At 43.4% G+C, this 25630-nt stretch overlaps 1 protein-coding gene across 1 annotated transcript; it reads right to left on the bottom strand.

The window, feature by feature from the left end:
- Positions 1–4537: 4537 nt before the first annotated feature.
- Positions 4538–19163, bottom strand: LOC143280561 (centromere protein W-like). Its single transcript, XM_076585254.1, has 3 exons — positions 19007–19163; positions 8693–8806; positions 4538–5942 (listed from the first exon to the last, which is right to left on the bottom strand). The coding sequence occupies exons 1-3, from the start codon at positions 19094–19096 to the stop codon at positions 5916–5918; spliced, it is 231 nt and encodes a 76-aa protein (XP_076441369.1). The 5' UTR covers positions 19097–19163; the 3' UTR covers positions 4538–5915.
- Between the last annotated feature and the right edge of the window lie 6467 nt (positions 19164–25630).

Below are 25630 nucleotides of genomic sequence, written 5' to 3'. Positions count from 1 at the left end.
AAAATCGGTTTGGATGAAAAGACCGACAGCAGGAGCGTGTTCAAGTAGTTTGTGAATGATGGGACTGCGCAGAATGATGTTGTGGGTAGTGTTATGTGTTAATATTTTATCAGGGAGGTCCCCCAGGATTTCAAGGATGCTTCAATTGTCCAGATTTACAAACGGAAGGGAGACAAAACATCCTCCGATAACCACCATGGAATCTCTCTCCTCTGCATCGCCGGCAAGATCTTCGCCCGCATCATACTGAACAGACTGGTTGACCATGTCTCCAACACAGTCATCCCTGAAGCACAGTGCGGCTTCCGCTCAGGCAGGGGAACATGTGACATGGTGTTTGCCATACGCCAGATGCAAGAGAAGTGCCTGAGCAGAACAAGTAGCTCCACATTGTCTTTGTAGACCTGACTAAGGCCTTCGACACGGTGAACCGCCATAGTCTGTCGAAGATCCTCCTAAAGTTCGGCTGCGCAAAGAGCCTAATCCAGCTGATTGCGTCATTCCATGATGGTATGCAGGCGAGAGTACAGGAAAATACTGACATGTCGGATCCGTTCCCTGTGGTAAATGGAGTGAAGCAGGGCTGCGTCCTGGCACCCACACTGTTCTCCATTCTCTTCTCTGCCATGCTGATTGACGCCTTCCAAGACTGTGACCGGGGCATCTACATTCAGTTTCGCACAGATGGCAAACTTTTCAACTTGCGGCGACTCCACGCCAGGTCCAGGGTGTTTGAGGCACTGTTGAGAGAGTTTCTCTTCGCTGATGACTGCGCGCTTGCTGCACACACCCATGAGGACATACAGTTCATTATGGACAGGTTGTCAACCTCCTGCAGGCACTTTGGACTCACCATCAACCTCAGCAAGACCGAGTACATGTACCAATCAGCTAGCTCACAGAACGCCAGTGCCTCACCCCCAATTGCAATCGAGATCGATGACACAGAGATCAAGTCAGTCGACAAGTTTGCTACCTGGGCAGCACCCTATGCAGCAACGGAGCCCTTGATGCAGAAGTGACGCTGCGCATCGCCAAGGCCAGCTCCGCCTTTGGCAGACTCAACAACAGGTTGTGGAACAACAAAGGCATCAGGCTCAGCACCAAGATGAAAACCTACAGAGCTGTTGTGCTGACCACCTTGTTGCACTGCTGTGAAATATGGACGACATGTCGCCGTCACATTCAACAACTTGAGCAGTTTCACCAGAGATGCCTACGAAAGATCCTCGGCATAAAGTGGCAAGACAGGGTCTCCAACCTCCAGGTCCTAGAGAGGAGCGGCCTGCCCAGCATCGAAAGCCTGCTGATCCAGTGCCAGCTACGCTGGACAGGACACATTGTCTGCATGACAGACAGCAGGATCCCGAAGATGCTTTTGTATGGCCAGCTGAAGGAAGGCCAGCGTGAACTTGGAAGACCCTGCAAGCGCTTTAAGGACACCTTGGAGACAAACCTCAAAGCCTGTGACATAGACATCACTTCCTGGGAAACTGATGCCCTTGACCGCTGTCGCTGGAGGATGCTGTGCTCTAGTGGCATAAAGACGTTTGAAAATAAGAGAACGCTGGCCATTAAGGAGAAGCGTGAGCGAAGGAAGCATGACTCAACTTCTGGAGACGTTTTCCCTTGCAACACCTGTGGGAAGTGCTGCGCATCCAGAATCGGCTTCTTCTCCCATATGAGGACACACACCAGCAGATAAGCCTGCCTGCCTACTCATCCGTCGGACCGACAGGAGACTCCATCGTCATGTCAATGCGATTTATCTCACTTTAAACGCTACTTAGGTCTTTTTCAGAAAAAGGGTGTAATTCCTGTCCCAGATCATTACTGACATATATAGATGTTTTGCATGAATGCACCTGGCTATCATTATTACTGTTTTTGAATTAATACATTATCAGTCAGTATTTGACAAGTATAGAAACTTGATATTCCACCATTTTCTTGTAGAAAATGTGTGGTATGGAGGGGTTAAAATATGACTGTCCCCACACAGGTGGACAACTTTTGTAGGCTGCAGTAAGTGTAAAAACGAAAAGGTATGAATATTTCAATTTTTGCCATGAATTCCCTTACTCATAGATAACCCATGATCATAAACATGATGATTTTAAGAATTGTTCACTATTTTTCGCCTAATTATGAAAACACAAATTAAATTTAGTGTCCCTAGATATGATGTCATTCCTGTTACGGAGGCATAAAAGGTGCCATTCAAACTGAATGTTTACTGAAATCACCCTGTGACTGTTTTTGCTATGGTGTGATTTCCTTTAAGAGCTGTAGGGAAACACTACTCTATTCCCTTCATTGAATGAAACAACACTGTACGCCTGAGTGTTCTAGGTACGAGATTTCATTTTTCACTGTCATTACTGTTACCAACAACAAACCAAGATATAACGAGCACACAAAATATATAAAATATTGAATACTAAGATTTGTATTTGTATTTCTTTTTTATCACAACAGATTTCTCTGTGTGAAATTCGGTCAGCTCTCCCGGGGGAGAGCGCGTCGCTATGCTACAGCGCCACACACACACCCCCTTTTTTTTTCTCCTGTGTGCAGTTTTATTTGTTTTTCCTATCGAAGTGGATTTTTTCTACAGAATTTTGCCAGGAACAACCCTTTTGTTGCCGTTGGTTCTTTTTCGTGCGCAAAGTGCATGCTGCACACGGGACCTCGGTTTATCGTCTCATCCGAATGACTAGCGTCCAGACCACCACTAAAGGTCTAGTGGAGGGGGAGAAAATATCAGTGGCTGAGCCGTGATTCGAACCAGCACACTCATTCTCTCAGTTCCTAGGCAGACGCGTTACCTCCAGGCCATCACTCCAAGATGAACATGATTCAATGCGACTGGCAACAGAAAAGTAAGTTTTTCCATTAAAATTTTTTAAAATATTAATTCTTAACCAATTTTCTATCATTCCTGTTACCATCATTCCCGTTACCGTCATTACTGTTAGGAGCAGTAATAGGAATGACATACTGATAACACCAATGACAAAATTATATGAAGAAAACTAATGAAGACACCCATGACATGATTCATGCTTTTTGACTCACTTGTGTAAACAAAGTGAGTCTATGTTTTAACCCGGTGTTCGGTTGTCTGTGTGTGTCCGTGGTAAACTTTAACATTGTCATTTTCTCTGCAAAAACCTTGTCAGTTGACACCAAATTTGGCATAAAAATAGCAAAAATTCAGTTCTTTCCAGTCATTTTGTTTAAATAATTTGATTTTCATTTTCACCCCCATCCACCCCCACTCAAACATATACACACTACTCCCATAACACCACACACAAAAGAAAAATATATTGTACATTGACACTGACGTATTGATTTGGTCTCAACAGAGACGCATATAAACGCAGATTCAAGATTTGATTAAACTTTGACCCCTATTTGGGCATGGGAGATTTCAGAAAACTGCATTATCAGGAAAACAGCTGGGAGTTTCATAGCGTTTGCATCAATTAAGGTAAAACGAGGGTTAGCGTTCCTCCTTCTGTATGAACGTATCCTATGGAACCTATGCAAGTCTGAATTTACTCAGTCTGAAGAGAACCTGTTTACACACACACACACACACACACACACACATACAGCATTTGGCGATATTTCATGAAAAATAATATATTTTTTTTAAAAGTCCGATTTATCAATCTATGGGGTGAAAAAAGATGTGAACAGATCAAAATAGAAAGACAGAGAATGGAAGAACAAAATAGTGGATACTGAAAGCAGTAAAGGACAAGGGGGGGTGGGGTGGGGGGGGCGGGGAGTGTGAAAAAAAACAAAAACAGTCATAAGAAAAGAGCAACTATAGTGGATGATTCTAATGTGTGTGTTGTAAACGAGGTATGGGAGTGGGTTTGAACCTCATATATTAAAATCGGAAGCAAAAAGGCTTACCACAGGGCCAAACCGCGCGCGCACTGTTATCCAAAATCAATATTCAAACTTACGTTTTTAGCGCGGTATATTGACTGCTCTATTCGAGGTGATAACACTGTTTAAATAATGTTATTTTCATGTATTTCAATTACTTAAGACATTTAAGTTAGCTGAAAAGAAAAATGACATTACCATGCGTCAAGCACATCGCAACATGTTGCCGTTCTCTCCACATCTACGCAGACCGGTGTACGCAACTGAAAATAAGCGTTGGTGTACACAACTGAAAATAAGCGTGTGCGAGAGAAAACAGAATCCGCATTTCAACCAAATAAATATGTATCAAGCGCTTTTAGGTATGTTAAATTCGATGTACAGTTCTATCGGGTACATTACAATTAATTTCTTTTGCAATTTTTTCCTTGGGATTTTTTCCTTTTCCTGGACTAAGTTGTAAACTTTGATCTCGAGCTACGCTGCGGGAGCACACACATCTGATCAGCCAGTCGTTCTGATGGTAGAAAAGGACTTTTCCAGAGTGAAAATAATGTATATTACAACCGAAAATCCATTTCGCGGCTTTGTTACCATTTATCAAAGTTGTGATGAAGACAGGGAATGTATGAAAGTTTGATAGATCTGTATTTTGATTGTAAAACTTACAGTCCAGCAAACCTTACATGGCCATGTAGGAACTGCCCATCTAAATAAAAAAAAATTCAACCGCGTTAATCATCTGAAAAGAAATCTGCAAAAGAACAGTTCATGAAATATTATCTTCATCATTCTGTTTCTTACTTCAAATATGACTTGGCTGTGTTGAGACCATCAGCCGTCCTGCTTGTTTATCATCCCTGACTCACAACCAAAAAAATCAGTAAAAATTGGATAAAAAAAACCCTTCAAAATCAAAGCAACACAAAAACCGTAAAAAAACTGCCTCACAAGGGGCAGCTCATCCTTGTGTGTGTGTGTGTACGTCTCTATCTATGTGATGACTTCATTTTCTTCAATGCCCTATGACGCATGACACATTGCTGAAGACACTGATTGCACCAAAGAACCACCTCGAAAACCATAAAAAAAACTTTTAAAAATTTATATATACACACACACACACACACACACGAAAAGGCGCTATCTTTACTTCTAGGTCTATGGTCTATCTTTTTTCTTCCAAATGATTCTGTCTATTAAATCTTTTCAAATCAAATAAAAACATCAATGCTTAGAAAGTGCTGGGTTTTTTCCTATCAGGGTTGTCAGTATCTGATTTCTGCAATGTAACTTAAACATTTTTTTTTAAACAGTGCTTTCCCTCCTCATCCGTTCCCTCTCTCTCTCTCTCCCTCTCTCTCTCAGAATTTCCTGCTAAGTTGCTTTTATCTGTTTTATCAGTTAAATTAAATAACATGAGGTAAAAATAATACAAAATAAAATCAAAATTGAAAAAAATCATAAATACTAATCACAAGTTGACAATACTTTAAATATAAAAAAAAAATACATCAAAAGACAAGTCAGATCTAGCTACCTGCAAAATAATTTCTCAGTTGCAACAACCCCACTATGCAACAGTTTCAGGAGTGTAACAGTTTAAATACAGTCAATCTGAGTGGTGTTTCTTGCAGAGGGCATTTTTGATGTTGAAATATCAAATAAACATGCATGTGTGCAATGTTTTCATGAAAGTGTAAACTGCTTTACCAACAGGCTCATACTTATGGCAAAGTTAATTTTTGTTGTACTTTGATGAGTTGTTTGTGTTGAACTTGTGCATGTGTTGACACTGTGTTGACAAGAAGACAGTGTAAGCTACATGGATGGGCAGAGCTCAAGGCTGATAAGTAGTATCTATCTTACACGCTAAAACCTCAAATACTATGTATATCTTCATCGCAGATGGACTGAAATATACAGGCAGGTTTTCAGCAGAAGCACGCTGATAATCATCCAACAGCTGGCTTCTGATGAGGACTTTGTGCTCCAAAAAGTACAGTTGTTTATCCTCTCAGCTTCCTGATCACCAGCTGAAAAGCACACATGAGAGAGTTAATGACATTCAAACATCACGAATTTGATTAAACTAATTAAGATTGATAAACAAGTAAATAAATGAACAAATATCATTACATATCAAAATGAGTGAAATCCCTACTTCATGTTTTTATTAAGTTAAATAAGTTTTGCTTTTTGACTGTATAATTCAGCCTTTGTCATGTTCATCTCTGTATGTTGACTGTGGGCTGGAAGACTGTGGCGTGAGTGACGAGTCTCTGAATGCACAGATATTTTATAAATGGATTAATAGAAATGTACTGCACTGAAAGGAATATCGAAAGTTAACTAGAGACGCAAGGCCTTCAAGACTCGCTTGTGATACACTTCAGAAAATAAAAATATTTTAAAAAAAACAAAAAAACCATAAATAAATTATTTAAATTGTAAAATGTTGTACTGTATTCGTTATCATAAAGCTTCAGGTAAAAAAAAAAAAAAAAAAAAAAAAAGGCCTGAGAACAGATTCGCATCCAGCATGTTTTGATGGAAAGGAAAAATTTTCTTTGTCACAGCACTAGCGGATCTACCAATGACGTTAAAAAATTAACATTTAAGCATGCTTTTTTTTTTTTTTTTAAAAAGCTTGATCAATTGAATGCGGTATTCTAAAAGATAACGCTCTTAACTTAGTATATCTCGAGCATTTAAGAATTCGTTAATTCATAAAGGAGTTGTCGCCATCGCCTCAAGCACACTGCAAAATTTAGCCGTTTTATCTGGACCTAGATAGATTTTCGACGAGTTTAGTTACACTCGTTGGGAAACTACAACACGGTCGATTTCTCTTTTATGTCCATTCTAGTTAATTCATATCCACTTAAAAATATTCATATGTAGTAAACACGCCCATGATGTACCTTGTCACTGTATGTGTTCTGTCCAGAAATTTTATTTATTTATGTTCTTCTGATTGCGAACAAGAAAAAAACAGGATCTCTACAGACCAGCCCAGACAAGGCTGACCAAAACTCAGTGAAACAGTCGATTCAACTTTTCTTTTATGTTCGTTCTCGTTAATTCAGTATCCACATTAGAATATTCATATACAGCAAACACGTCGATGGTGTATTTAGTGTCACTGTACGTGTTCTGTCCAAAATTTGTATTTCTTTCCTTTTAACTGCGAACGAGAAAAAGGATGTAATGCTGTCATCTTAACAAGCAAAGCCTACGTTCCGACAACTGGTATGCGGTAAAATGGTGTTTTCGGAATCCAGAAATAACCTCAACGAAATAAATTGTTTGTGATCCGGAAACACGATTTAATTTGGGGGACTTACAACCTATTATTGGTATGATTGTGAAGATTTTTTACCTACTATTCTAAAGCCAAATTTGGTATTGACAGACAAAGTATTTCCTGAGAAAATGGCAATGTTAAAGTTAACCACGGAAACACAGACATACGTACAGACAACTGAACACCAGGTTTTAACACAGACTCGCTTTGTTCAAACAAGTCAGTCAAAAACTATGAGAAACAGTCTATGACAATGAATACTGATAAAAATTATTTCAAAATACACGTAACAGAATAGAATAAAAATGTTCACATAATTACAAAAAATCAGTGAACTGATGAAACCATAATAATGAGCTGCCAATGAAAGAGAGATACACAGAGTGTGTGTTTGCTTGTGTGTGTGTGTATGTATATATATATATATATATATAGTATATATATATATATAATATATATATATATATATACCCACATATACCATCATGCACTGAGAGGTGGTCTGGATGCTATTTTCTGGATGATGCAATGAAATGATGTCTTGCAAGCAGCATGCACTATACCACTGTAGTGTATATTTGTAAAATGTGAGAGAGACACAGACAGAGAGGGAGGTGGGTTTTCTAAATGGACACATAGGATGGATACTGTCTTCTTCTCCCTCAACTCAATGAAGAGTCATTAGGACGCCCCATAGAAGAACTGTTCATGTTCACCAGATTCCTCCAGATCTGTCAGTTGTGTGCCAAAGCCTGGGGGTCTCTGCAAATGGTTTTCATGTCCATTCTGCAATGTTGGCAGTCCATCAGTTTTGTTTCTGTCTTCCCTTCCATCCCCTTCCCCCTGCCCCTTTTTTTCGTTCTTCCTTTCTTTTTGTTGTATTCTTCCATTGTTGTCTTTTTCCTCATTCTCCTCAACCTTTTTCTTTTTCTTCTTGTTCTTTTTTTCTGCTCCATTTGATTTGTTTCTTCTCCATTTGATTTGTGATTATTTTTTATGATTAAAAAAAAATTGTTGTGAGGGCATGGTGAAAAGAAACTTGTAGCTTACCATTTTAACCCGAATAAAACATTTCAGTTTGAGTTTCTCAATAGTTCTTTGGGGGATTGTTTTCGCAAGGCCATTGGATCTTGTTACCTAGCCATACTAATGTAGCTTTCTTTTCTCAACTGATGTCAGCAGATCTTAAAAAAGTCCAATGTGCTGTTTGATAGTTTGGCACACTTGTCAATTGGTGATGAGATCAGTGTATGTAATACTGTAACCCTTTCAAATTTTGGATTGTTCACAAGACATTACAAGCAGTTATATGATTCTGCTGGTCTGTTTCACACTGCCTATCAATGGATAAGGGTGGTGGGCATGGATGTATGATCTGGTGGGATCGTCCTCTTTACAACTACTTTGTCATATGTATCCCAAACCTGTCTGTGCATATATATTGTCAAAAGCTATAAACATGTAGCGGTCCTTCCTTACCTTCCTAACAGCCTTGACATGATGAGTTGTAACAACTTTTGATTTCTCACTCAATGCCCGTGTCTGGCATTCTGATGCCAACATCTTCAAGAACAAGATGTAGTTCAGCCAGGCCTGCCAAACAGTCATGAATACTGTCACAAATTCATATGGATGATACTGCATCAATTTTCTACACACAGTGATACCAGTTACATATTTTCAAACTACAAAATCTTTTGGTTTGAAGGGAAAATGTATGCTGAAATACACACTGTAATTTTCACACTAACTGTTATAGTGTTAGTGTTATCTGTCAACAACCGTCACCACCACGCAACTTTAAGACATGACATGTTAGTAAACTAATTTGTGTATAATATCAATATAGAAAAGGTGGATATTTTGTGTGCATCATCAAACAAAATTGTTCTGATATAATATCATCTTTGTGTTAATGTTCTACCAGAACTATGCTTTCTAAATTACAAAGTTACAATGAGACAATGACGTTATTTCTGTAAACCAACTGCCTAATCTGCCATAACAAAACTTTCTGAACTATAAAGTTACACTGAGTCAATGACATGCTATGACAGACTTTTCTGAAACGTCTTCTCTTGTTCGCCGTGTGGTGGCACAGCAGGCAAATGGGTCTTCCGAGATCGAAAGTTCAGCACAACAAACACTAAACATAATGATAATAATAGTATTTATATAGTGCTGAATCTTGTGCAGAGAAAAATCTAAGTGCTTTCTCACCAGTCATTTACACACATGCATAACTCTAAAACTGAAGAAACTGAAGACAAGGAAGAGGCAGGGGAGTAAGGCTATCTTGTGAAGAGGTGGATTTTAAGGCCCGACTTGAAAGAGCTGAGTGCGGAGACCTGACAACGAAAAAGGAAGTTCATTCCAAATGCAAGGTCCAGAGACAGAGAAAGAACGGCGTCCAACAGTAGACTGTTTGAATCTGGGTATGCATAAACAGAGGGGATCTGAAGCCGATCGTAGAGAGCAAGATGGAGTGTAGAGGTGAAGGCAGCCACAAAGATAGGAAGGGGCAGATTTGTAAATACATTTATAACACAGAGTGCTGATCTTATACTTTATTCTGTGTGAGACATGGAGCCAATAGAGATGTTGCAAAATGGGAGTGGTGTGCTCAGATCTGAAATGAAATGAAATTATGGTGCTTAGAGCCTCGCCGACCACTAAGGCCATCTCAAGGCTATCGCCACGTTAATACCTACTACAAGGGGAAAAAACAATTAAAACGAGTCACCACTTCAAACTTTCCACTCAAAGTTTAAAAAAACTTCCATAGTTTAAAACCTTCAAATCTGATTAAAAATGTTCACTTCTTTCAAGAAGTCCATCAGCGCCCACAGAGGGACATCACGAAACAAGGTCTTCAAAGAAACCGCCGTGTAATGTCTGTGTCTAACGTCATGCAGACCCCAACAGTCAAGAAGCACGTGTTTCACGGTGAGAGGCTCATCACAGGGAATACATCGAGGGGCCTCTTCCCCCTTCAACAAGTAAGAATGAGTAAAAAAAATGTGCCCCACATGCAGTCTGCACAGCACAGACTCCTTTCTGTTCTTCACCCCTGAAGGGAGGGTCTCTTTTAGGTCAGGACAGATCTGGAAGAGCTTGTTGTCCGTCTGAGTGTTCCACTCATCTTGCCAAAGATCCTTAACATAAGTGTTCACCTTCTGGATTTCTTTTTCTTTTTTCCAGCTGGGGCAGTCTTCCGACGAAGACGGATGGCTGCCTCTGCAGTTCACACAACGGGCTGGACTGATGCATTCGCCCTGGTGCGCCGCCTTTGAACAGGTGCCACACGCCTCTTCCTCCTTGCAGCGGTCCTGCACGTGTCCGAATTTCTGGCACTTGAAACACCGTAGAGGGGACAGCATGTACAGACTTACGTTCACCTGCAGGTATCCGACTCTTATGTCCTTGGGAACATTCGGGCAGCAGAAGGTGAGGAAGAATGTGTTGGCCGTGACTCTGTCCGACCCCTTCCTTACTGTCACCCTGTAAACATCCGTCACTCCCTGAGAGGACAGCTCGCACTTAATCTCTGCCTCGGATACTCCTCTCAACTCAGGGCATCTGATGACCCCCTTCGAGCAGTTCAGTCCTTTTTGTGAGGGGAAACCTTCACCGCCCTATCCACAAAAGTGGTCGCTTTAAGCAGAAGCTGTGTCTGCCCTTCTGGATGGCGAAGGGGCTGAGAGCCAACAAGGGCTTGTCATCATCAGTGCCCTCCACCACAAGCCACGAAGGCCAATATCCAGAGGTCTCACCGACCTCCAAATCGGAGTCCGAATCATCACTTCCTGGTCTCCTCCTTTTCCCAAGTTTAGGGGGGGGTGATTGGTTAGAAGCCTTTTTTTTTTTTAATCGTAAATTCATCCCTCCCTTACCCACCCACCATGAGGTCCAACTTAGGGGCCAGGGTCAAGGGAACACCAGCTTGACCCCTTCCAGGTTTCAGGAGGGACATACGACCAACAGTCTAGCTCCAACGCGTTCCCTCCCGATCATGCCCAGCTCCCGGGGACAGAGAACTGAGCACTACGGGAGTTATCATCGTTAGCCTCTAAACTGCCAGTCTTGACTCAACCCCACGTAGGGGTAGCCGATTGACACACACGGGCCAGTGTGTGCCGCCTGTCTTAGGAGAGGTCCGAGCCAAAGGGACGTGTTGAGAGCAGCGTGCTCTCTCAATCCGCAGGATCTCATTCCCCTCCATCACAGGTCGCGCCGCACGGCAAACACGGCGGGCCTGAAGTAGGCCGCAGAGAAAAAAGAATGTGGAAAAGACGGCTTGATGGGGAGCTGTGGGCAGAAAAGAGGCGGTAAAAAGAAGAATAGAGAATAGCGAAAGGGACAGTGGGTCACTTTTAGTTTGGGCCTTACTCACGACCTGTCTGGCATGGGAAGCCCTATCAGGGGCATCAGTACGAAAACCACCACTTATTCAGCCTGAACAGCTACAATGGCTATGTAGGCTGCCAATTAAGACCTGGGACTAGAGCAGTAAACCCCCAGAAGCACTGATACCCCCGCCGACATAGCTCGCTCGAACACTGGCCACTAAGCCTCCCGACCTCAAGGTAGTGACCCCCCGGGAGGAGTAGCGTCTGCCTTAACTATCAGGCACGCAGCCACTCTGTCACCCAAAGTAGTCAGCCGAGGATGGCTAAAGAGTTAATGAGGTTCAGGAGAAGATAACTCTGAACCTCACAAGAGTCCACACTCATCCCACACGTGACTGGCCCTGTGAGGGAAAGTGGCCAAGAAATAACGCCGAGGAAACATGTAGCAGGCACCAACCAGCCTATTTATCCCCCTCAGCCAGCCGTCATGTACGAAAGGACAGCCGAGGTAGGGGAGGGAAGGCTTTGAGGACAAGCCCCATGTCCCACCCAAGAGGGCAGCACACTATAGAGGCTGTGTGAACGGGGATGAACAAGGACTAAACCGCACCCATTGACGAGTCCTTTTCATTTGTCTTGTCTTCTCTAACGAGATACTTCCCCAGGGGTATGGACGCCGGGGACAGACAAGGACTCCCTACTGGGCAGGGGTAGAAAAAAATTACCCCTGTCACTGAGGGCAGGTTTGATCATCCACCCCAGTGCCATCTGTGGAAATAATAATAAGTGGTCCTGGGATGATGCCGTGGTGCCAAAGAAGGGTTAATGGTGACAGTGTGGTGTGAAGGGCAGATTCCGAGGCTGATGGTGGAGTGACCCATGTGGGCAGGGTCAGCCCCAGTGCCGCCAGGAAGGAACTGGGTTCAGCCTGATCAGAAGGTGAACATGGACTTGACCTGTCACACAGAAGAGGGTAGGAAAAATTGTCAATATTCTCCCACTCTTCAGAACATCCATTCAAAATGGACCTCCCAGACCATATTGGGCAGGGTCCCCTCACACCTGGATATACCCAAGGGGGTCTCTAGATTTGGGTGTGCAGCTTTGTGGGAAGAAGAGTGAGCCAATCAAAGTTGCCTGCTGATTATTCCGTTTATGCCTGTTGCAGGGCTACAGCCTGGACCGCAGGTCCAGCAACGCCCATGAGGGTTGTGCCAATCTCGACACTGTGCGCCTCCTGAGATGGTTAGGAAGGGACCCACGCATGCACAGAGTGCGTGAACACCCATCAATCTCCCCAATGCAAGAGCGAGTGGTAAAAAGAAGCCGCAAGCTTCACCGACCTTGTCTGGGTGACCCAGAAGCGGTCAGTCCCTAGAGGGAGGCGCTAGAGACCCTGGACTCCATGTAAGGGGACCCCAAAGGAAAGGGTCCCTAAGGGGGGATGCAGGTGACCATGGAGACTGCCCTGACCAAAGAGTGGGTGTTCACAGCCAAACCCTTTGGTGTGCGGCACTTGGTAAGAAGTGCATGGCAGAGTTCAGGATGGAGAGGATGAGGGGTTCTACCCAGGCTTTGTAGCAGCCAAGCATACACCTTAGGTGCATCTGCATCAGGTTTGAAAAGGAGAAATAAACCTTGAAGGGCGACTGACCCTGTGAGACCCTCCTCAAGGGTCCCTGGCACCAGGACCTCCAGCGGGGGAGATGGTGGCCCCATAGGTCCCATCCAAATTAGGTGTTGGGACCATGGGCTGACCGAGACATGGACAAGCCGGAGCCACCTGACGCACATGTGCGCTGTTGCCTGATGCACAAGCATGGGTCCTGCCTGAAGTTATCCCTCCCAAGGAGATACAGGTGCCCACAAGGGAGGTTCTGGCAGCTGTAGAGGTAGCCCCGACCCACAAGTGCTCAGTACTTCCCGCTGGGCTGCAACTGAGTCCTGGTGGAGAAAAATACTGGGGGCAAAACATGCTGGGCTGAGACCTGGGAGGCAGGTCCGCAACTGAGTCCAGAACATACCAGGTGTGAAAACACCCTGTCATCTCCCAAGGGGCAGCAAAAACTCTTGGCTTCCTTGATTTGATGAAAGTCCGGAGGTGCAAGGATCCAAAAGGGAGGTGATGATAAGCGTGGATGTTGTCATGACCAAGAAATACTCGGTCCCTCCACAGGCCTTGGCTGAAATCAGGGTAGGGAGAGGGCCTAGCCCTTCACTGAGCCCAGTGTGGCCACAGGGTGAACCCCCATTGGGTAATCAACCCATGGGCACCAGCCAGAAGGTGTCAGGAAAACATCTTCAGCTACGTGTGACAGTGAGTGAGCCAAGGTCCTCATGTAGCACATCGTGAAAAGAGGTGAGGACACATGCTTGCTGGGAGGCAGCAAGGCCTACTGTTCTCCCGACTACCTACGGCTGAGGTAGAGGAAAGTGCAAGCTTTCCCCCACCTGGGTAGGCAGACCCAGAGGTACTATGTCCCGAATGGGATGCGTTGGTGACCAGAAAGGTTACCCTGACAGACACCAGCTGAGCCACTCCAGGTGATGCGGTGGGCATCCGCAGTTGAGCACCAAATGTGTAGGGTAAGGAGTGCTGGGCTGAATCCAGGGATAGGACCTGGGGTCATCCCTGGCCCTCCCGGCAGCCCAGAGTGCGCTGGTGGCGCACCCCTGTACGGGTAGAATGGGGGATCTACCCGTGAGTGCCAACCATCCTGTGAGCCCATCCCCAAGGCTCACTAGCACATGGACTTTTAGGAAGGGAAAAAAATAAAGAAAAAACTTGTCCTGGTCGGCGGGAAGTCCAGTAACCTGTCCCGACCTGGGTGTCCTGGGACCGCCTGACACGTGTGTGCCTCCCCCAGCAAGGTAGACCAGCTGGATAGCAGGACCGCCTGACACGTGCCTCCCCCAGCAGGGGAGACCGGCTGGATAGCGGGACTGCCTGACACGTGTGTGTCTACCCCAGCAAGGGAGACCCGATGGATAGCGGCTTCACCTGACAAGCAGGTGGGTGCCACACGCCCCGCATCCCCTCCCGTAGGGATATTGGGGTGACTTGACCTGGGGAGAGCACAAGAGTGTGGCCCTCCAAAAGGCCATAGGTGTTCACCCCCACTGAGGGAGGTGGGGGAGAGGACTCGGCATGGGAGGGATGGAGAGAGAGAGGGCAGTGCCACCACTGAGAGCCTGTCCATGAACAGAAAATAGAGGGCCGAATCACACCCCATTGTGACATCATGTCTGGCCTATAACATGAGTATAAGTATGGCTGTGAGAAAGAGAGAGAGAAATATATATATATATATATATATATATATATATATATATATATGTATGTATGAATATATATACATATTTCAATATTTTTTATAGGCCATCTCCACAGGCACAGTAGGGGCACATCCTTCAACAAAACCATCCTCCACCTGGGATAACTTGGGGTCTGGCCCGAATTCCAATCCCCCACAGTACCCTTCCTGACTGTGTTAAAAGTTTGAGCTGTTCCACCTCAATGTGTCAACAAAGACACATTGGCCCAATCGCAAATGGGAGAACCCATGGGTCCTGAGACCAGAGACAGTCTCCTGTGAGAGCACTATCCCAACCTCATGGGTGTGGCAATCGCCGGAATGGTTAGCGATGCTCCGCAATGGGGACAAGTTACTCGCATGTACTGTGGCCAGTTTGTAAGTAGAAGAAAGTCAGGAACGGTCTGCAAGGACCAAAGGAGAGCAGAGAGCGAGACGAAGTTCACAAAACAAAACAACAAATAAAATGTTACAGACACAAACAATGTAAGATACATGAATCCCGAGATGAAAACATCCCGGAAAGCCGCAACAAACAACAAACATGCATGAAAATAACATTTCTAATGCATAAAAGGTTGGCAAAGACAGAGCAAATGGATATGTCACTTATCTGAAAAAATGGCAGCTATTGAGAATGATTGTTTACCTATGCCAGTAATGGTATTTCATTGGCTAACACTAACAGACGGCAGTCTTATGGTGAGATGTCATATCACTGAGTTGCTGCGATAAATTTTGGCCAAGAAGAGCAAACAGATAGGCCCGGTTTGCATCAGTCTGACATGGTACAGTATATGACACCAAATGCAGGTTTTGACTATCTAACAGCTAATCAGTGTCTCCAGTGCACTACTGTACCTTGTACAATGCGGATGACCAGTGATCAGTTACAATGACCAGTGATCACTCTGACCTAAAATGTCAGATTCTGACTCGTTGACAGCATATCAAAATCTCCAGGGATAGAAAACGTATTCATGTGTGACAAACTGTACTGCAGTTGACATAAATATATGACAATGTGGAATGAAGTGTCACAATTAGGACAAATTGTAATGCTGTCACATTTTGTACCGTGAACACCAGTTCAAAATGTAGTAATTTTGACATTTTGTACCATTGTGAAATTTTATACCATGAACACGGTACAAAATGTTGCAACTGTGAGATTTTGTACCGCAACTGGGATCTCTCAATGATGAGACTAGTAAACAAGTTGAACCCAATCTTGAACCCTCGCTTTCATTTGGAAAAATAAAAAAAAGAAGAAAAAAGAAACCAAAAGAAGAAACTATTGCCAATACCCAGCTTGGGTAAAAATGTTTGAAATGTGTGCAGGTAATCTTCTATTCTTTGATTAGGAAAGGGGGAAGAGTTGAGTTAACTCATGCGAATCCTGCTCCCTAACTTTATCAAACAACACCCTAACACATGTCCCCAAAACTTGGTAAAAGACGGGAATGAAATGTGCTCTGTTGAGTCGGCTCAACAATTGAAAACCAACTATACTCGGTGTGGTTGTGTGTGTGTGTGTGTGTGTGTGTGTGTGTGTGTGTGTCTGTTAAGATGACTATTTTAGTATTTGATATGATGCACAGAGTATGTTACTATTTCTTCTTCTCCTTCCTGGTAGTAGTAGTTACTAATAGTAGTAGTAGTAGTAGCAGTTAATACTTTCAGGGTGTATAGGAGGCTTAATAGAAATTTCATTTAAAATTCAATCCTATGGAGATGAACTGTATGATTCTGCAAGACATTACCCAGCCCATCAACTACTGAATTAGATATCAAAATCTAGACTTAAAAATGAAAAACTGTGTGTGTGTGTGTGTGTGTGTGTGTGTGTGTGTGTGTGTCTAAAGATGACTGTTTGATATGGTACACATTGTATGTTACTAGTTCTTCTTCTCTTAGTTTTTTTGTTTTGTTTGATATGGTACACATTGTATGTTACTAGTTCTTCTTCTCTTAGTTTTTTTGTTTGTTTTGTTTTGTTACACTTTTGGGGTGTGGAGGAGGAGCCTTAATAGAAATTCCATTTCAAATTGAATCCTATGGAGAAGAACTGTAAACATGTATGATCCTCCAAGAAATTACCCAGCCCATCAACAAATGATTTAGATACATTGTGTGTGTGTGTGTGTGTCTGTGTGTGTGTATACACTAAATCTACACTTAAAATATAAAATTATAACTTGATAGTGTGTGTGTGTGTGTGTGAAATATATATATATATATATATATATATATATATATATATATATACACACACACACACACTAAAACACACTTTAAATGGAAAAATCTAACTTGATTGTGTGTGTGTGTGTATTTGTGTGTGTGCGTGTGTGTGTGTGTGTGTGTGTTGATGATGATGTATAGCGCTCACAATCTGCATCAAGCAGGCACTCTCAATGTACACTGTACAGATCAGCACTGCCAGAATTTTGTGTTCACTATTTAAAGAGGAAGGTTTCATGCAGACTCTTTCACATTGAGAGGGAGACTGTTCCATAGCATGGAAGGTGTGTGTGTGTGTGTGTGTGTCTGCATGTGTGTGTGTGTCTGCATGTGTGTGTGTGTGCATGTGCCTCTGTGTGTGTGTGTGTGTGTGTGTGTGTGGTGTTTGCTGTGTTTAAACTGATCATGACATTGTTTCATATTATGTACATTAACAAAAAGAACTCAAAGGGTTAGGATTGGTAGCTCCTTCTCCGGTAAAGCTGATGTTATAAGTGGCATACCACAAGGTAGTATATTAGGACTGGTTCTATTTACTTTATTCATAAATAAATCGGAGACAAAGAAATAAAAGTATCAAAATGTGATGAGGAAAAAGACTTAGGTGTCACATCTGACAAAAATTTATCATTTGACAAATGTATAACAAATAGTATAAACAAAGAGAACAGAATGATTGGAATAATAAAAAAAAGAGCATTTACATTTATTGATAAGGTTACTTTCTTACGGCTATATAAAACATTAGTTAGACCTATCCTAGAATATGGAAACATTGTATGGTACCCAACGCAAATAAAGCAGTCACAAGCCATAGAAAGGGCTCAAAGAAGAGCAACAAAGCTGGTCTATAGCATAAAAGATCCTTCATATCAAGAAAGATTAAAGTACTTACAACTACCATCACTTAAAGCAAGAAGAGTCAGAGGGGACTTGATACAGACGTACAAAATATTAAATGGGTTTGACAATGTAAACAAAGCATGCTTTTTTGTACTCCAAAGATACGTACAAAATATTAAATGGGTTTGACAATGTAAACAAAGCATGCTTTTTTGTACTCCAAAGGCAGACACTACAAGAAACAGTACAGACAAACAGTATTCCAGAACAAATCTCAGAAACTGAGAAAGTTTACATTTAGTAACAGAGTAACAAATTATTGGAACAAATTAACAAACAATATCAAACGTGCACCTAGTATAAATACTTTTAATAACCTCATAGATAAACACGAATTATTGACAAAAACGAAATATGACTGATGGATAAAATGACTGAGCTAGTCAACGACCTGATCAGCAATGTAAAGGAGTAAATCTGAAGGGGCAAAAAAGCCAAAAATGTCTAAGTTACGTATAAAACAACGCCCCAAATCCTGATCCTGATCCCGATCCTGATGTTTATAAGAATAAGAATAATGTCATCATCATCAATATCGCTATTATTATTTTATCATTATTAATATTACTGGGGCTATCAACATCTGAGCTAGTTATCTATTAAAGTAACCCCCTCGCCTATTTCACACACACACACACACACACAACCGAAGCCATGTCCCATTTCACGAACACAATGACATACATACATGTATATTTATATTATACACAACTGCTGTGGCAAGAAATGCCAGCATAATACACAAAAACAGACCAAAAACTAAACTGAACCATGTACGGACATTTATATATTTGAGAGATTTCTAAACTGCTTGCAAAATTAATCCGAAAACAGTTCTATGTTATTTTTTTAAATAAAAATTTTGCTTTCTTTATCATAATTATCACTGTACCAGAATGAACAGAAAAGAAGAAAACAAAACAAAGCACCCAGAAGGCGCTTGATTATGTAAAGATGAAATAATAGACGAAGAATACACTTGCCATAGCATCAACAGATTTTTTCATTCTTGCTTTTCGCAGGGATTTCTTCAGCAAAAACTGTATTTTTGCCTTACGCATTGCTGGAATCATCTTGTAGTAGCCACTTCCAAAATTTCCGCCCGGAAGTTTTGTTGGTAAACAGGTGCGGGTACTGGAAAAAGAACGAAACGCATGATGCAACTGTAACCTGACTGTTTTGTGTAACAGTTTAAACAAAGATGACGGATTGTTGTGGGTGGTTCAAGACGGTGAATCGATAATAGGAAGACGGATCTCTGTGTCTGGGGTTGGTAAAATTTTCGTAACAGGTTGTGTGACCACGAAATGTGTCCAACAAGGGAGGAAACTCAATGGTGTTTTTATTTCTTCCTTGCGCTTGATGATTGACCTTTGGTTATCGCTGGGTACACTTGATTGCCTGCAGTTCAGTTACTCAAGGAGGCGTCACTGCGTTCGGACAATTCCATATACGCTACACCACATCTGCTCAGCAGATGCATGACCAGCTACGTAACCAAAAGCGCTTAGTCAGGCATTGCAGGGAAAATAAAACAAAATAAACTGAAGAAAGATAAGATACATAAATTGATAGAAGAGAGAAGTATTTAAATTAACGAATTAATACATGAAAACGATAAATAAAACCAGACATGAAAATCACCAGATAAATAAATAAACAATGAATGAACAAATAAAACAAATTATTTATAAGTAAATAAATATATGAATAATAATATGAACAATCATGATAATGTGTGTGTGATGATTAGTAAACAACAATGAAAAATAAAAACAAGCATGCACAGACGCGCGCGCGGGCGCGCGCACACACACACGGACACACAAATACACGCACACATGCACAACAGTTAAAGTCTCACATTTATTGTTAAGTCTAACATCCCTGACCTGAAATTATCAGTGTTGAGAATCTCAGTCAGCAGTCTATTGCTTTTGTATGACTTTTTCAAATCCTTGTTGAATAGTCCAGTTGGTTCGCTGTTACAGTTGTTAGTTTTTCATTAGAAAGATGTTATATAGTTATGATGCTTCAAAAAATCAAATTTTATTTTTTTTTTAACAAAACTTATATATATATATATATATATGTGTGTGTGTGTGTGTGTGTGTGTGTGTGTGTGTGTGTAACACACACACGCACACATGGGCGTACACACACTTTCACTTACTCGAATGCGTACACAGTAATTTCTTTTCCCTCCCTCATTTTTTTCCTACCCTCGTCTAATATCACTTACGGCGAAAAGACGTTAAATTAAAGAACGATGCACAACAGATATGCAGAACAGATATAAGTAACACGAGTCTCACATACATGAAAGCATAAACAAATGTACACAGGCCCAACACTGCACACGAACCCTCACACATGCACACACACACCGGCAGACACACACCGGCAGATACACACTGGCACACACATACACGCACATTCCGCAGCTCCCACATTACCCACAACACCCTCCCCCCCCTCCCCCACATACACACACACACACTCACACACACACACGCACACACACACACTGCCACCAATTTGCCACAAGAAAGCTGGGAAAAGATCACTGACTCAGTGATGCCACCTGGCGTCTAGCTTGTTGCTCAGTCTATTGCATTTGGGAAAGCCCGGAGAGACTGTTCCGTTTTGAAGAAATTTGCACAATGTTGGTTTGGAAATGATGCCAATATTCGTTTGATGTCCAAAGGATCGTGCTGTACCTTTCATGCTAAACTTACGGCTTCTCCCTCTGTTTTTCTTTATGTGAGGCGATCAATGGCGTACTTTTTTCTGTCTTTTTTCAAATTACATTTTATATTTCATTTTTATTTTTGTCCTTTTAAATACTCTTACTTTTCTCGGGATTCAGATTTTCCCAGATGTAGACCGCTCGTTGATGTTACATTACCAGCAAGCCTGTCAGCTCAGTCGCAGTGCTGTACTCTGGATCAACCGAAATAGAAGAAATCATGAAAGAAAGGATTAATGATTTCATAAAGCATGAAGAATTCCCAAAATTGGATGAAAAGGAAATCGCAGCTTGTGAAGGCATTATGAGTGAAAAAGAAACAGGATAAGCATTAAATCACACGAAAAATGGATCGGCGCTTGGTAGCGATGGCCTAACTGTGGTATTTATAAAGTTTTTTTTATTTTGGGGTGGGGGGAACACATAAAAACTATTGTTGCTGATTCATTTTATGAATCAAAGAAATGAAATGAAATTTTGGTACTTAGAGTCTCGCCGACCACTAAGGCCATCTCAAGGCTATCGCCACGTTAACACCTACTACAAATGAAATGAACTGAAATTATAGTGCTTAGAGCCTCGCCGACCACTAAGGCCATCTTAAGGCTATCGCCACGTTAATACCTACTACAAGGGTAAAAAAAACAATAAAAACGAGTCACCATTTTAAGCTTTCCACTCAAAGTTTAAAAAACCTTTCAAAGTTTAAAACCTTCAAATCTGATTGAAAATGTTTTCTTATTTCAAGAAGTCCATCGGCGCCCACGGAGGGACATCACGAAACAAGGTCTTCAAAGAAACCTCCGTGTAATGTCTGTGTCTAACGTCATGCAGATCCCAACAGTCAAGAAGCACGTGTTTCACGGTGAGAGGCTCATCACAGGGAATACATCGAGGGGCCTCTTCCCCCTTCAACAAGTAAGAATGAGTAAAAAAAAAAAAAAAAAAGAAAGAAAGAAAAAAAAAGTGTGCCCCGCATGCAGTCTGCACAACACAGTCTCCTCCTTTCTGTTCTTCACCCCCGAAGGGAGGGTCTCTTTTAGGTCTGGACGGATTTGGAACACCTTGTTGTCCGTCTGGGTGTTCCACTCCTCCTGCCAAAGATCCTTAACATAAGTTTTCACCTTCTGCTTCATGTCCGTGTATGGTACGAAGGATCTCGATAATTCTTTCTTTACAGCGTTCTTGGCCAGCTGATCTGCCCGTTCGTTACCACGAATGCCAACATGTCCAGGAACCCAGGCCAACACAACCTCGTATCCTTTCTTCGTTACGAGAGTAAAAGCTTCGTAGAATACCGGCAGTTTGGGATGAGTCAGATTCCTGCAGGCGATCGCCCCCAGGGCTGACAAGGAGTTGGAAAAGATCATGAATCTCTTTTGTTTCGAAGAGGGAACCATTTTAACCGCCAGGACCAGTGCGGTTAGTTCCACAGTTTACACTGAGCTGTCAGACAGGATGTGTTCCGTTGAGGGCTGGTCAGGAAAGGCGGGACAGAACGCAGATGCAGCGACTCCATCCTCTGACTTGGAACCGTCAGTGAAGATTCTTTGGAAAGTGGGAAATTCGTGGCCGAGTTCTGAAAAGTAAGTTCTGTAGGCCAGTGAACTGGTGGAGTCTTTACGGTACGAGACCAGATCGAATCGGACCTCAGGTGTTCAAAAGGTCCATGGAGGGCTGTCAGGGAACTTGGAGAAATCTGAGATGCCACCGACATCCAGATTGGCATTTTCTATGTGTGGCTGAATACGGGGTCCAAGAGAAGGGATGCAGTTTGGGTTGTCTTTAAATTTCTTGTTGAAGGGGTTGTTGAATACAACGTCGTAAGCAGGGTTTCTTGGTTCAGAAAACAGTTTCAAGAAATAGCTTAGGGTCAGCTTCAATCTGTAGTTGGAGAGAGGCGGTTCCCCTGCCTCTGCATACAGGCTGTGCACAGGGGTGGTGCGAAAAGCACCTAAGCTGAGATGGAGCCCTTTGTGGTGTATAGGGTCCAGCAGTTTCAGGTAAGACGGTCTGGCCGAGCCATATACTACACTTCCATAATCCAGTTTGGACCGGACCAGGGCTCGGTAGAGGTGCAAGAGAGTTCTCTTATCAGCACCCCAGTCCATGTGTGCCACAACTCGGATGATGTTCAGGGCGTTTTGACAAGATATTTTCAGCTGTTTGATATGGCTGAGGAAGATCAGCTTCTGATCAAAAACGACCCCTAAAAATTTGGCTTCCTTGACCGCCAGGATAGTGGATTTTCCCAGACGGATTTCAGGGTCTGGATAGAATTGGCAAAAGTTATGAAAATGAATGCACTCAGTTTTTGAGGACTTCTTCTTCTTTTTTGCGTTCGACAGCTACGCAGTCAGGGCTGAAGTCCGAGGGATGCCACAAACTTGGACGTCCGGTGAAGATCGGCTGCCGTTCCCCAGAGCTTGGTGTTGAGGTTAGCACCCCCAGGCCAGGACTGCTGCCGCATCTTCTCATACAGGGGGCAGTCTTGGAGAATATGGGATGGGGTCTGGTCAGCCTGGCCGCAATCACATAGGGATGTGGCTGCCACTCCAATCCTCTTCAGGTGTGCTCGGAGGCCGCAGTGTCCTGTGCGAAGGCGGTAGATGGTAGTCTGGTGTCTTCTCTCCAGTGTCCTGATGGGATCTTGGTGTGCCTGGTAGCCTCTGTTCAGGGTGACCCAGCCTCTTCGGAATCTGCTGTGCAGGAGAGTTTTTGCTTCCTCATACGTGGCAGGAATGGTTGGCTGTGTGAGCTGGCTTCCTTCCTTAGCAAGGTGGTCTGCACGCTCGTTGCCTGGGAGGCCTACATGTGCAGGCACCCACTGGAGGGTCATTGGGGCTGTTTGGGTAAGGGTTGTGAGGGAGGCCTTAAGGGACTGGATCAGTGGACCATGATCAGGGGAGTCAAGGGCCTGGAGTGTGGACATGGAGTCAGTGAAGATGGAGATGCTGCCAAGGGGCTTTCCACAGGATGAGAGGAATTCTGCTGCTGTTTTGATGGCCAGGACTTCAGCTCTGAAATTGGAACAGAGCTTTCCTCCAGGGAGTGCGATGCTGCTGTGCTCTCCATTGGGAAATCTGACGTAGACACCACTGCCTCTGTTGTATGTGGCTTCCTCTGCTGATCCGTCCGTGTATACATGGGTCCAGGAGCTGGCTGGGTAGGACTCCTCTATCATGGCCAGAATCAGGATCTTGAGAGTAGCTGGTTGCTGGTCTTTGGTGGTGATGCCAGGAACTCTGAGGCTGATGGTGGCCTCTATCTCTTGGTCAAGCCTCCAGTCAGGCAAGGCAAGGTCAGTGCATGACTCCCCTTTTGCCGCCAGAACATCGTTGTGCTGTGCTCTGAGTGCTTTATACTGGTGGTTGAGGCTCTGACGTTTGAGACGGTTCTTGGTGGGCTGCTCCAGTCTGTGGTGTAGGTGATGTGAGGGCAGTCTTCTGAGCTTCTCTCCCTGCATCAGGACTTTCAGGTCGCGTCTTCTCTCCAGGGCTCAACGTTAGCAGCTTTCTTCATGTCATGGATCGGCGTGGACCTCATGGCTCCAAGTATGAGGCGTAGTCCCATATTTTGGACTTTGTCGAGCCGGCTCTTGTTGGTCTTGGAGGTTGTGCCCCACGAGGTTGAGGCATACTCCATGGTGGGTCTGACCGCTCCCAGTTTTTGAGGATGAAAAGGTGAAACCATTCTCCTCTGCCCAACTCTGAATTTTGTCCATGCAGAGCTGAAGCCGTCGCTGGATGCTGGCATACATGCTGCCAGTTGCATACAGGGCGAAATCGTCCACAAACAGCAAACTGTCCGATCCCTTCTGAACCAACTGATGTCGTTTATCTTGATGCTGAAGAGAGCAGGCGACAAAATGCTCCCTTGTGGAACACCCAGCTCGTGCTCGTGAATGTCGGACAGGGTGGTGCCGACCCTCACCTGGAACTGTTTGTCTTGCAAGAAGTTGTGGATGAACTGGGGCAGGTGTCCTTGGAAGCCGAGCTTGTGCAGGTCAGAGAGGATTCCAAATTTCCAGGTGGTATCGTAAGCTTTCTCTAAGTCAAAAAATATGACCACCACATGCTGTTTGTTTACAAAGGCATTTCTTACAGTTGTTTCCAGATGAACCAGATGGTCAACGGTAGATCAATGCTTGCGGAAACCGCACTGTTCTTTCGCCAGAAGGCCATTGGTCTCTGGTTTCCACATGTCTACCATTGACCATCTTCTCCATCAGTTTGCAGATGCAGCTGGTCAGTGCTATTGGGCGGTAGTTGGAGGGGTTCGAGGGGTCTTTTCCCGGTTTTGGCACCGGGATTATGAGGGCTTTCCGCCAGGAGGGTGGTAAAAAGCCTGTGATCCAGATGTGGTTGTAAACTTTGAGCAGGGTGTCCAGACAGGTTTCGGGAAGATGTTTTAAAAGTTTATAATGGACCTCGTCCATTCCTGGAGAGGAATCCGTGCAGGTCTGAAGGGCAGATTTTAATTCATTCATAGTGAAAGGAAGGTTGTAGCTCTCTGTGTTGCCGGAAGAGAAGTTGCAGGGTGTTTTTTCTTTCAGGTTTTTGGTTTTGAGAAACAGAGCAGATTTGTTGGCAGATCTAGAGTTCAGTTCGATTGTGGAGGCCAGCAAATTAGCAGCTGCTTTCTTCTCTGTGATCAGAGCATCTGAGAGTTTAAGATGGTGAAAAGTTGGGCCAACGTTTTTGCCCTTAATTTTTTTTAAAACCCTCCACACTTTCTTCTTGGGTGTGTTGGAGGTTAAGGAAGAGCAAAAATCTCTCCGTGATTTTCTCTGAATCTTTTTAAAAACATATCTGGCTTTCGCCCTCAGCCTTTGATGGGTTCGAACGCTATCGGTCTC

The sequence above is a fragment of the Babylonia areolata genome, chromosome 3 (genome assembly GCF_041734735.1).
Source record: "Babylonia areolata isolate BAREFJ2019XMU chromosome 3, ASM4173473v1, whole genome shotgun sequence".
Classification (NCBI taxonomy): Eukaryota; Metazoa; Mollusca; class Gastropoda; order Neogastropoda; family Buccinidae; genus Babylonia; species Babylonia areolata.
The sequence above is the reverse complement of the archived record's forward strand: the minus strand, read 5'-3'. Positions and strand labels throughout refer to the sequence as shown.

Bases quoted from the DNA above. Each gene is read 5' to 3' on its own strand.
- LOC143280561 (XM_076585254.1), bottom strand. From the start codon at position 19,096: ATGATTCCAGCAATGCGTAAGGCAAAAATACAGTTTTTGCTGAAGAAA. The intron at 8,807-19,006 runs GCAAGTGTATTC...ACTGTTTGGCAG, and splicing joins AAAAATCTGTTGATGCTATG to GCCTGGCTGAACTACATCTT. The intron at 5,943-8,692 runs GTAAGGAAGGAC...TGTGCTTTTCAG, and splicing joins ATGTCAAGGCTGTTAGGAAG to CTGGTGATCAGGAAGCTGAG.